General features: G+C 47.4%; 1 protein-coding gene across 4 annotated transcripts; it reads right to left on the bottom strand.

Annotated features, from left to right (window-relative positions):
* Positions 1-4,728: 4,728 nt before the first annotated feature.
* Positions 4,729-8,666, bottom strand: OTOS (otospiralin). Of its 4 annotated transcripts, none has more exons than XM_064164779.1 (4): positions 8,570-8,666; positions 8,175-8,265; positions 7,808-7,834; positions 4,729-5,182 (listed from the first exon to the last, which is right to left on the bottom strand). In XM_064164779.1, exons 2-4 carry the CDS (start codon positions 8,224-8,226, stop codon positions 4,998-5,000), a joined length of 264 nt encoding a protein of 87 aa, XP_064020849.1. In that variant the 5' UTR covers positions 8,227-8,265; positions 8,570-8,666; the 3' UTR covers positions 4,729-4,997. The 4 variants fall into 4 exon arrangements, with proteins under 4 accessions (XP_064020849.1, XP_064020851.1, XP_064020850.1 ...); XM_064164781.1 differs by having other exon boundaries at positions 8,175-8,231; XM_064164780.1 differs by having other exon boundaries at positions 8,175-8,253; positions 8,570-8,663.
* Positions 8,667-13,262: the final 4,596 nt, after the last annotated feature.

Genomic DNA, 13,262 nt, shown 5'->3' with positions numbered 1-13,262 from the left:
GTTGAGGCCTTGACCGACCTGTTCTAGTGGGAGGTGTCTCTGCCTATGGTGGGGAGTTGGAACTGGATGAGCTTTGAGGTCCCTTCCAAGCTAAACCATTCTGTGATTCGTAGCTAATGCCTCCGTAGAGCTTCTTTACATAAATCAGAGAAGGACTGGACAAAGATCAAAACATTGAGAGGGTTGGGCTCTTCTCTCAGTGTTGCGGAGGGCAGTAATAATTCGTGGCCGAGAAGGAAATTTATCAAAAATAGATATTTTTTATTTTTACAAAAACCCGCCCCCACAACTATATATACAAAGATTAATTTCGTTTGATAAACAGGTTAAGTTGCATGAGAATTCTACGAGGATACCATTAATAATCTGACTATATATATTTGGAAGTCAGTTTTTGGAAAAGGATTCTGCTATTAATTAATAGCGGTTTCTTACTAAATTAAGCTAAGCCAAATAACTCACTCAGGCTGGCTCGTGCAGTCGGTCTTCCTCCTCCAGCGGCTACAGGAGTCGTTAAGAGTCGTTAAGGGTCGTTAGGCAGACAAAGGTGTGCCTAACACCAAGGCAAGTCCTTTGGTCTCTCCGCAGTCCAGGCACAGGAGAGTGAGCGAACTCGTCCAGGCACAGGCAAAATCCAAAAGCGGGAACCCCAAAGGCGGGAAGACCCCCAATATTTATACCCTTCGCTAGACAAAGGGCAGAGTTACCACACTTTAGGCGCGAAAGCGCACGGCCAATCCCAGCCCGGCTCCAGCGCGGGAACTCACGGGGCAGTCCCCGCCCCCTTCTCGGCTGCAGGGCAGGCGAGGGGGGGGGAAACCAGGCGGCTTTTCCCCTTCCCCCCCGAAGTCCGGGCAGGAGAGGAATTTAGGGGTACAGGACTCCAGGACATCCCACCCCGGTGGTAATGAGCATCTTTGTCTAGAACTTGAGTGAGAGGTGATCCCCCTTCAATTTAGGAACCTATTAATATATATATATGGCTTAGCCTTTTCCAACATTAACAATAGGTAATATATTAATCGCCCCAACAATATTTAACAATACTTAACAAGGCTTAACAATAGCCCAAACAGTATTAAATAAAGCTACACAGTCAATTTGAAGATTGCTCTGTTCCTGGTAGAGCAACCAAGTTCATGGCAGAGCCTTAGATGCTCTGAGTCCATGGCTGGAGGTCACAGTCCGTGGGTCCGGATGCCATCATCCACTGGCCACCCCGGTGATATGACTCCATCTCTCGTGTAGCTGGTTCTCCTTTCCCAGGTGCTGGTCAGGTGGTCAGGAACTGGTCCTCTGCCTCGACCTTAACCTGTAAGGAGACAAAATCTGCCTCGGCCTATAAAGGCCAGGCTTAGCAATTAATAGTTGGGGACGATCCACCGTGTACTGATCCGGTGGCCTTTTCCATTTGCATCTAGGGCTTCCCAGGCATATAAGCCTCTGGGTTTACCCCATGCCATTGGCACTACCCCTATAGGTTGGCCTTTTGTACTGGGGCAGGTGGTCAGTGACCACGTGGCTCACCTAGGCAGCAGGTCTTTATTCTGGGGGCTTCTGTAGCTCTCCCCGTGACTGCTGACCATTAAAAGCTGCCGAGCCACTATTACGGTAATTCAGTGTTTTGCCTCCCGTGTGGGAGACGAGAAAGGGTTAACCTTTCTGTCTGGGGACGAGCTGCAGTTCCCAGCGGGGGGGCTGCCGCTTCTGGGCGAGCCGCTCTGGGAACCACCGCTGGGCGAGCCGCTGCCGCTGGCCCTGGCGCGGCTGCCTCTGGATTTTGCAGCCGATTTCTGAAGGCACCGCACTAGATCCTTCAGCTGCCAGTCTGCCAGCTGCCTTAAAACAGTTTTTGGTACCCCTAAAGTCAGGGCTTGTCTATACCAACTGTTCTTTTCTCTGGGTCTCCAGTCACTCTGTTGGTCTCTGCCCCTTCCCCTCGGGGAGAAGCCTGAAGTTCCCGTCCCCCTGGGGGGGCAGTCCTGCACTGGCCGGACCTGCCTGCGCAGAGTCCTGGGATTTTCTGGGGGAGAAGCACGAGACTGTCTCTCCCCAGCCCCTTTTCCTTCAGGAGACCCAAACCCAAACTGCAGCCCGTGGGCATTTAAGTCAGTTAACAGTTCAGCCCAAGTCATTACGTGCTCTTTAGCACCATCGTTCTCTGCATTTTCTCCAAGCACACGTTCAATTTTCTCAACATTCTTCATTAGTTGGATTTGCAGAGTTGCTGGCAAACCCTTCATAATAGGGTGCAGTCTCTCCGGGTCCACAGGGGCATAAAACGGGCAATCGTAATGTCCCTTATCATAGATAGCCTGGACACAGGCAAGTCTGCGGAGAGCAGTGATGAGCTCAGAGGAGCTGGTGACCTTTAGTTCCGTCGGCTCCCCCCGGTAGGCTGGACGGACACTGCTTGCCCAGTAGGCTATCCGGGCGGTGAGGCTGTGTGTCCCCTCGGGTTCACGTGTCAGGAACACATCGTCCCCCCAGTCTCCAGCAGCTTCCTGCGAGTCTAGAAGGACCCGGTCCCCACCGGCTCGGGACACTCGATACACATAGTCAGCGACTGAGTCCCCAGGATCTCTCGCATATTTGACTTGTAAGTCACTGAGCTGTGCATCTGTAAACTGTTTTTTGATCACGGTGGTCCCTGCACCGCCTTTCCTGCCCTTCACGGACTCAGTTCTTATAACAGGCAACACGTGCCTCTGCACCGCGGCGCCCTCCTCACCGGAGCTCTCTTCTCCGCTAGCTACGGGAGAGTCCGGTCGGGCCCTGCGCTTTCTGCGTGGCTTTGAGGCTTTCTGCCGCGCAGAGGCATGTGCAGAGGAATTCTCTGAGTCTCTGGCAGAGTCTTTTGTGCCTGGTTTCGGGGAACTCCTCTCCCCCGAAGAGCCCCTCGGGGCATTCTCTGCCTTTTTCCCCGATTCCCGCGAATCACTCCATTCAAATTCAGACACGGAGACCGAAGAGGTAGTGTCTGCAGGCGTTACAAGCCTTTCTTTCATCCGGGCAGTCAGTGCCGCGGTCAGGCTCTTTGTCTGCGCCAGCATGCTTTCCCAGATACTTTGGCATTTAGCTTTTTCGGCTAATAAATCCTTTTCCAAGGCCTGAATTCTTTTTTCATAATTTTCAAATTCGGCCAGAGTCTGGGTCACGACTGACCCCAGAACAACAGAGAAATGCTCCGTTGGAGACTCAGAAATCACAGGGTCTGAGCGCTCAGCTAATTTCTCCAGGATTTTCTCCGGATTTTTACAATTTTTCTGAGCCCAAATTAAATCAAGCCCTGTGATTAGGCATCCCTTTTCTTGTAGAAATTCTATGATTGAACTACCCAGCATACACTGCGCCATAATGTTGCGGAGGGCAGTAATAATTCGTGGCCGAGAAGGAAATTTATCAAAAATAGATATTTTTTATTTTTACAAAAACCCGCCCCCACAACTATATATACAAAGATTAATTTCGTTTGATAAACAGGTTAAGTTGCATGAGAATTCTACGAGGATACCATTAATAATCTGACTATATATATTTGGAAGTCAGTTTTTGGAAAAGGATTCTGCTATTAATTAATAGCGGTTTCTTACTAAATTAAGCTAAGCCAAATAACTCACTCAGGCTGGCTCGTGCAGTCGGTCTTCCTCCTCCAGCGGCTACAGGAGTCGTTAAGAGTCGTTAAGGGTCGTTAGGCAGACAAAGGTGTGCCTAACACCAAGGCAAGTCCTTTGGTCTCTCCGCAGTCCAGGCACAGGAGAGTGAGCGAACTCGTCCAGGCACAGGCAAAATCCAAAAGCGGGAACCCCAAAGGCGGGAAGACCCCCAATATTTATACCCTTCGCTAGACAAAGGGCAGAGTTACCACACTTTAGGCGCGAAAGCGCACGGCCAATCCCAGCCCGGCTCCAGCGCGGGAACTCACGGGGCAGTCCCCGCCCCCTTCTCGGCTGCAGGGCAGGCGAGGGGGGGGGAAACCAGGCGGCTTTTCCCCTTCCCCCCCGAAGTCCGGGCAGGAGAGGAATTTAGGGGTACAGGACTCCAGGACACTCAGGCACCCAGTAATAGAACAAGGGGACACAGTCTCAAGCTGTGCCAGGGCAGGTCTAGGCTGGATGTTAGGAGGAAGTTGTTGGCAGAGAGAGAGTGATTGGCATTGGAATGGGCTGCCCAGGGAGGTAGTGGAGTTGCCGTCCCTGAAGGTGTTGAAGCCAAGCCTGGCTGGGGCACTTAGTGCCATGGTCTGGTTGCTTGGCCAGGGCTGGGTGCTAGGTTGGGCTGGATGAGCTTGGAGGTCTCTTCCAACTTGGCTGATTCTATGATGTGTGATGGTTTAATGCTAAAATCTGCAGCTCCAGGAGGGTAATTTAAATGTAAATGTAGGACCACTTTATTTTAATGAATTAAGCAACTGACAGCACAGGCACAAAGATTTCTGTGACATCATGTAAGCAATTGTATATGTAATTTCTTAGTTACTTTTGCTATGTATACGTTGGTGCTGTTTGAGATAAGGGAGTGCTGGATCTGTTTTGGCAGAACAGAAATGATGCAAGTGCCTGAACTCTGTGTGCACAGGGTAAGGGACTCTTTTTTTGGACCTATGCTTCCACCTGTTCTGGTGGAGACCACCAAAACTGAGTGGACCAGTATTTTACTGTTACCCACACAGAAAGAGCAGGTTCCTGAGTCAGGGCTGTGAGCATTGGAAAAAACCTCCCAGAACCATGCAACAGAATCAAGGAATTTATTGACTTCATGTGAAAGCATAAATGGGAAAAAAGAAAAGGCAAAATTAAAGGATGAAATGCTGCATGTGACTGCTGTAAGTGTTAATAAGTGGCAGTTCAGGTGCATTTGCTGGCAGCCATGTATTCACTTAAACATCTTAGAAACACTGCAATCATTTTGGTTCGAAAAGACGTTTAAGATCATCAAATCCAACCACTCATCCAACACTGCCAAGACACTGACTTCAGCAAACATGGGCGAAGCAGTTAGTGCTCGTGGTTGGGCACGTGATAGCCAAGGTGGCTCCCAAAAGGGAACTGGGCAAAGAGGGCTGTGGCCATTTCATTGATCCTGTTGTAGTCTCCCAGGGTTCGGAAATACTCCACGTAGGACCAGAAATCACTGGATGAGAAGGGCCAGTACGGCAAGGCTACAGGTTCCCGGTATAGAGCTAAATATAACAACAAAAAGAACATTGCACATTACTGTAATACAAAGCATTTTTGATGAGAGCTTGGACCTTGGAGCCAACATGGTTTGGGGTTAGGCTCTGTTGGGAGTCTTGACAGGGGAGAGGCAGGAAGAACTGTTGGGAACTGGCTGAAGGAGAGGGGACATGAGTCCCTAGGAGCTCATACAATCAAGCCTTTGATGTGAGGCCTGAGTGTGTTGGGATACAGTAAGCTGCAGCAGCAGTGTATGTGAAGAAGCTCAAAGGAATTTGTCCTTGAGCCTTCTGATAAACAGCTTCTGCGGGACTGTGTCCAGAAAGGGAGGGAGAATTTAGCTTTGGCCAGAAACCGCAAGCAGGAGGAACATGCAAATTCCAATCTCTAGATGTGCCAATCGCTAATTAACAGCACCACATTGCGTGCTAGGTTCCTGCTCACTGCTCTCGCCCTAACCTAAAAGTCTGTGCTCTCTAACTTGAAGCCTGATGCTCTCAATAAACCTCGGATTGCCTTGCAAGCTAACTCACAGAGTCGTCTCTTGGCTTTCCCAAGCCCGTGAAGAACCCTCTCCATACCATGCTCTGCAGAAGATGTCCCTGTTCTGGCTGCACCAGAAAGGCAGAGTGAGACAGGATGGAGAGGAAGAATGAAGGGACATCAGCAGCATTTGAAGTGATTCAATAATTCATTGGGCTGCTTTAATATCTGGAAAGTTGCTGTTTGTTTGAAAGCAAGGAGCAATTGCAGTCCATTTCTACTCATTCCACACCATTTCCTGTGCCCAGTGCAAAAATAGAAGGAATAAGGTGCTGTTGTCTACAGTGTGCCCCTGCAAGCCACCTGCTCTGCCCACAGGTTCCTGTCAGTTGAGCCAGAGGAGAGAGTGGTGCAATTGCTGCTCTGCCCCCTCAGCACAACAGCTGCTTAGCTGAGTACAGCAGGGGCTGAGTGTGCAGGATCCACCCTGGGCTCCTGGGGCCTGGATCCATGCTACCCTAGCATGGCCTGAAACTGCAGAGTTGTGCCTTGTCTCAGCAGGCCATAGAAAACAAGCTAAGAAAACAGAGAGGAAAGACATTGCCACTGGTAGATGTCTGTTGTATTTGTGCCCGCTCTAGGAATATCAGAAGACATGAAATACTCATTGAAACGAGTTAAAAGTCAACAGGAAAACAAAATCCATTCTGCAGGTACCAATGATCCTTTGGCCCAAATCTGGGCAAACATAGAAACATACATATATTAAAATGTAGAGTGAGACCACATAGTCACAAGTGTCTTTCTGTGCAATAAAAACTAACCTCAGTATTTTAATTTGATTGAAAGCCCTTTAAATAAATGGGAGCAATTCCACTCACCAGGCTCGGCTTGGGACCAGGGTCTTTAGTGGGAATTAAGAGCCTTCAGCAATCCTGTCAGACCTTAATTTCACAGAGTAAAGTTTGTAGTGCAGGCACAGATGGCACATAACAAACTAAATGAACCAGCCAAATGCTGTCTGCAGAGAGGAACTCACTGTTTATACCAGTTGACCTTAGATTCACTTTGCAGTCTGATGCTTGGCTCAGTGTGAAAGAAAACTATAATTGTTGGTAATGAGAGCAACAGGATGCTGCCTGAACAAGGTTTTGTTTTCAGATTGACACACACTCTCCTGACTCTGTAAAAGGTTGCTGCAAAACTATTTGCTGTCCACGAATATAATAGTGCCCATGAAAGAGTGAAAACACAGAGGATGCATTCAAAAGATTTTAGAGCCATGAGGAAATATCGTGGAGCATAGGGGAAAGTGTTTTGCATTTAAAGTAATCTTGTTAGCCCTTAATCCATATGTGTGTTTGTATATATACACACACTTCTAATTGCCATATCTGCTGTAATAGTCTCTGCATATTTGTGCACTTGGGGTGCTGCAGGCTGTCTTGCTGAGCATACCGAGACATACAGCAGCAATAACAGTACCTTGTTATTGCAGATGCTACTCTGCTGCTTTGTGCTCAGAAAGAATGCTGTCTCAAAACAGCAGAGAGAGGGTAGCTGCTATCACCACCAGCAAGCCAGTGTAAACATCATTAGGATTCTGAGGGTTTTTTTTAATCAAAGGCAAACACTAATCCAGTGGACTAATCACACCGAGTGACACAAACCACAGGGCAGCTGTGCCAAGGGATTTATTCCAACATTTCTTTAATTGGATTTGTGGCAATTTGTAAGTTCCATGGTTTTTGTCATGGGATTTGGTATTTCTTGCCAATAACCAGGTGCAGATATAGCATTACTGTTCAGGACAGACAAAATTCCATCTCTTTATGAGTCTGGTGCTTCCCAGTCACAATTTTGTACTACAAAATAAGTGATTTGACAGTAACTCCTTTTTGCTTTAAGACTGAAAGTAATATTAGCTGTGTTATGAGACACTCATGTCAGCTTTTAAGAAATGTTCAAGACAATTCTACAGATTCACCCTTCTTTCTCCACTAGAGCTCCATAAAAGCACTTCCACAGCCCACTGAGGTTAGTAAGCATTCCTGCCAAAACCACTGTTGGGGATCAGGGCTGGGAGTTACAAATGACTCTTCTAACTGTTAGTGATACAAAGGGAAGGAAAGCAGATGAAGAATTACCATCTCCATCCCGGATTGATCGGGCATCTGTAAATAGAAGGGAAACTCATCAGTACCAGCTCCCACACAGAAAGAGTTGCTGTTAATAAAAAGGTTGCTGCGTAGCCAGAAGCTGACAAGTTCTTTAATGCACACGTAGAGCCCTCTCTATAGCCAAATGTTTTTTTCCCTTGAGCAGCTGAATAAGGAATTCCCCATTTGCAGTCACTCAGTGCTACAAACCAAATGCTCTTAAGTAACAGGCAGAGCGGTTGCGATTAATACATGAGCAGTATCTGACACTAAACAGAAGATGCTGTATTAGTAACAAAATATTTCTGGCTGCTTGAAAAAAAATAAAGGAGAATAAATTCAGTTGTAATCTTACCTGTGAGTATATTCATCAGCATACAGAAGAAAAATAAGCCAATAAATGTCATCTTTTCTGCAAGATAATGGTCGTGTTTCTGAAAAATAATCTGTACAGCCTGAGGATTACTATGAAAGATTAATAATGATGCAAAGTCTAGTATTTCTTCTTATTGCAGGAACATGAGCCAAGTCAGATTCTAGTTACTACTGTAGGCATAACAAGATCCAATTACATTACCTTACAGTTCCTGAACTGCAACAGAGTGTTAAAAGAGCGACAGTGCTGAAGTGTGTACTGCTATTTAATTTTTGAGTGGCTAAATCCAAAAGGCTCCTCTGAACTGATGTGAGATTAAGTGTCTCTGGAGATGTTTTGGTTTGTGGTTAATTTAATTTCACTATAGAAATTACCTCTCTCTCTCCTTTTCTTCCTCTCACAGTAAAGGTCTGTAGCTCCAAGACAGATACAAAACTCCGCAAGGATTTCTGTTGCTGTAAACCAGCAGCGCTGTTTAAGGAAGGGTGGGAGGAAAAGGAGAGATACGTCACTGAGTTACTACACCAATCCAAGCTTGTCTTCTGCAGGTAGAAGTATTTTAACTGCTCACATTTGCATTGTATTTCAGCACCATGGAAGAGACAGGGACTCTTTCTGGGAGGAAATCAGAGTCAGCTCTGGATATTCCACTTTTGTATTTTGAAGACAGTGAGAGAAAACGGGGAAGAGAATTCAATGACATAGATTGCCAAGCCAATACCGTGTTCAATACAGGAAGGTTCTCAGTATGGAAAAGCAGAACCTCACCTGCCTTGTTCGACAGAGCTGGGATTGAATGCACAAGTCCAAGAGTTTGCTGAAGGATACCTTGACTAAAGCCCACAACAGACTTCCTCCACAGGGAGCTGGTGAAATCCAATAAAGGACAAATAATCAGAGTCCCTTGATACATCCTTTAAAACAAGTCTGTCTCCCTAATTGCTAGCAATCTTCTGTGTCTCTCAAAGAAAGCAAGTGGTGACTGTTCCATCTGGCAATCTACCTACCTCATCTTTGTGCCCATCTATAATGCTCAGCTCTGCTTCTCCTTCCTAAGTAAACAAAGCAGTCCCAAATCTGTGCAAGATGAGAATCTGTATGTTTAAACCGACTAAAGGTTATCACAGGTGTTTGGAAGAACCTTCCTTATCCTAACTGTCACATTACAGACAATGTCCTTAATACCATACCTGAACTTTTTTCATCCCTGAACTGGTCAGGCAGTTGGACTAGGTGGTGAATGTAGGTCTCTTTCAACTGAACTCCTCCTTCTTTCTCTTCCTCTCCTTCTTTCTCCTCTCATTGCTGAAGGAGGATGTGCTCGTGAAGCAAATGCTTGCAAATCCTTTAGAGGTGTTCAAAACCTGCTAATTTCCACATGGAGGGTTTTTTTCCCCTTGTACTCATCTTTAGAATTTTCTGAGCTGTTCTCTTGGACAAGTATACTAAACCTGAGAACAGTAATGCATCTGAGAGAAGGTACATCTGGCCCAATACTCTGTCTCCACTCCACAGTGGACAACCATACATGTTTTAAGGAGAGCATATAAACAAAGAAGATCTACTTTTGCCAGGATCCTGACATGCTCATAGGTCTCAGTGTCTGAGAATGGCCTTCCCTGGCACACTCACCCCCACCATCTCCTGCTAATGGCCCAGGGCATATGTCTCAGATCGGCCTGGGTCCTTCAGTCCCTGTTTGAGTGACACCTGCCTATATCTCCTGGATGGGGCTGGGACCCACACTGCAGAGAGCTGCTCTCCTGGATGGAGCCCTTGGAGCTGTGTCAGATTTTGTCACTCCGTTCCAGCCCCTGCGCTCACCATGTCTTGGGCAGCAGTAAGACTGCTATTTGCATGAAGTGTCAGGAGTGTTCAGCTCCAAAAACTCTTTCAAGGACACACAACATAAAGGTTGCAAGTGGAAAGAAGGTTTTATTTTTGTTTTCCTAAGCCTGTTTCAGAGCTGATGCTCGTTAATACAAAGCCCATTGTGCAACCAGGAGCAGGCTGGTGTGCTGCCAGTTTACTTGGGAAAAACATCCTTTGCAGTCTGGCAAAGGAAAACATGGGAAGTAGCAGCAGAAAGACAGGCCAAGAATGCCCCTCTTCCTGATGAGTAAGAAAGTGAAGAATGAAAGTTGATATCCACTACACACAAAAGAAGAGGACATGTATGGTACCATAGGGTATTTTCCAAAGACATGCAATGATGACAACCAGCAGACTTCAGTCTTCCAAACCTTGAGAGCCCAAGAGAGCCTGGGCTGATGTGGTGCTGAGGAGGTGCAAGAGCAGCAGCAGGAACTGAGCCAAAAGAGCCTAGAGAAGCCCTGACAAAGGACTGTGCTCAATGCTACAGAGGAAAAGAAGCAGCTCCCGGGGAACCCAAGAAGCTTCCCCATCCTGGGAGTCTAGAAAGTTTCCTCTCCCCAGATGCAGGGCTAGAGAGGTCATCTCTGTGGTGCATCAGCAGCACCAAGAATACAGCAAGAAAGCAGCCCAGAAAGACCATGAACTGGCTACATTTTGCACTCTAAGACATGATGAGGTTGTTCTTGTCCAGCAGTACTTAGGGGTGCTGGTGGACCAGAAGCTCAATAGGAGCCAGCAGTATGCACTTGCAGCCGAGAAAGCCAAGCAGAGCCTGGGCTGCAGCAGGAGAAGTGTGGCCAGCAGGGCCAGGGAGGTGATTCTCCCCCTCTACTCCACCTGCTGAGACCCCACCTGGAGTACTGCATCCAGTTCTGGAGCCCCCATTACAAGAGGGATGTGAAGATGCTGGAGAGTGTCCAGAGAAGGGCCAGGAGGATGCTGAGAGGGCTGCAGCAGCTCTGCTGTGAGGACAGACTGAAAGAGTTGGGGCTGTGCAGGCTGGAGAAGAGGAGGCTCTGAGGTGACCTTCTTGTGGCCTTCCAGGATCTGAAGGGGGCTACAAAAAAGCTGGGGAGGGACTTCTTAGGCTAGCAGGGAGTGACAGGAGTGGGGGGAATGGAGCAAAGCTGGAGGTGGGGAGAGTGAGGCTGGAGGTGAGGAGGAAGTTGTTGAGCAGGAGAGTGGTGAGAGGCTGGAATGGGTTGCCCAGGGAGGTGGTTGAGGCCCCATGGCTGGAGGTGTTTAAGGCCAGGCTGAATGAGGCTGTGGGCAGCCTGCTCTAGGGTAGGGTGTCCCTGGGCATGGCAGGGGGGTTGGAACTGGCTGATCCTTGTGGTCCCTTCCAACCCTGACTGATTCTATGATCCTATGATTGTTCCTTGCCAACGTGGAGCTTGACACCAGCTGCTCATGCCAGTCTGTGCCCATAATCTCTATCTGAATAGCTATCCAGGTAATACTATTTCTGCTCTTGATAATGATAGTAAAAATACCTCCCCCCCCAACAAGCCCAGTGAGAAATTGCAAACTGAAAGCATTTTAAATGGTGTCAACCAGGAACACGTGGCATGTGAGGAGCATCTGTGGGAGCTGGGATTGTTTAGTCTGGAGAAGAGGGAGCTGAGAGGAGACCTCATTGCTCTACCACTGCCTGAAGGGAGACTGAAGCAAGGAAGGGGCAGCCTCTTCTCCATGATGTCAAGCGACAGGACTAGAGGAAATGGTTTCAGGCTGCACCAGAGGAGGGTCAGGCTGGATGCTAGGAAATATTTCTTCACAGAAAGGGTTCTCAAACATTGTCATGGTTTGCCCAGGGCAGTGGTGGAGTTGCCATCCCTGGAGGTGGACCTGATGCTCAGGGACATGATTTAGGATCATCTCTAAACTAGGTTGAGGGTTGGATTGGATAATATTTGGGATCTCTCCCAAACAGATGTTTTCTGTGATTCTGTGGAGTCCTACAGTTCAGCCATGGGTCCACCCACCAGCATGGCCTGCAAAGCCAAACAGGGCTTTCACTGCCTAATTTGTATGTCCTATTCAAATAAACTACCAGAAGTGCTAATACACACACAAAACAGTCATTAGCTGTAATTAAATCATTAGCATAAAGCTAATTATGCACATCCATCAGCTATTATGCACATCCATCAACAGCTTTTTGGTTTGGCAGGAGATAAGGGAGGTGTAGTTCCAAGTGGGAAGTAAGAGAGTGTTTTGGCTGATGACAGAGGAAAACAAGGATGTTCCTGACACCCTGCAGCTCTCCTCTTGAGGAATTAACAGTGCTGGAGGAAGGTGACAGTGTCACAGTGATCACCAAGTTCAGGGTCACACAAGTCACAATGTGGTCTGCTGTGGTGCTGGATGATCTTAAAAGGATTCATGATGCTGATTCATACTGATGCTGGTGCTGCCATGCACCTTTATGTGTACCTGCTTTGCAGTCTCTTACTCTGCCTCCTGAAGCTTGGAGTTACACACTTCCAGAGCTAGGAGAATCACAGACCTAATACTGTGTGACAGCCTTCTAACAATTACAGGCTTTCAGTTTAACTCATGTCACAGCTTTCCATTTGCTAGTGCACACACTGGAGGTGGAAATACATTCTCGTGCCTTTCATGAGAAAAGAGGTCTAGGAAACTATAAAAAGAGGATGAGAATTAGCATCTAAAACAGGTGCATCAGTTAATGTTAATCCCTTTTCTAACAAGGCTTCTGTTGCTTTCCCCCCCACTGGGTCTGTCTGTTCTAAACAGAACTTTGGAGTAGAAAAAAACTGCTGAGTTCTTACCTGTGGGTCAAAGGACTGTGCGTGGTGGGGGTCAGTGTGCCAAACAAAACACCACAACTCCAGGGGCCGACCAGAAAGCACACTGTGCACTGGCTTGCAGCATTTGTAGTACACTGCATGTCACACAGAGTCACAGAATACATCTGGTTGGAAGAGACCTCAAAAATCATTAGGTCCAACCCTTGACCCAGCACTGAAGAATCAACACTAAACCGTGTCCCTAAGAGCCAGGTCCATGTGCCACTTGAACATCCCCAGGGATGGTGACCCCACCACTGCCCTAGGCAGAGCATCACAATGTTTAATACTCTTTCAGCTAAGTAATACTTCCTGAATCTCTGCTGGTGTAGCTTGGACCCATTTCCTCAAATCTTGTCACTTGTCATCAGGGAAAAGA

This window comes from Pogoniulus pusillus, chromosome 26 (assembly GCF_015220805.1).
Source record: "Pogoniulus pusillus isolate bPogPus1 chromosome 26, bPogPus1.pri, whole genome shotgun sequence".
Taxonomy (NCBI): Eukaryota; Metazoa; Chordata; class Aves; order Piciformes; family Lybiidae; genus Pogoniulus; species Pogoniulus pusillus.
The sequence above is the reverse complement of the archived record's forward strand: the minus strand, read 5'-3'. Positions and strand labels throughout refer to the sequence as shown.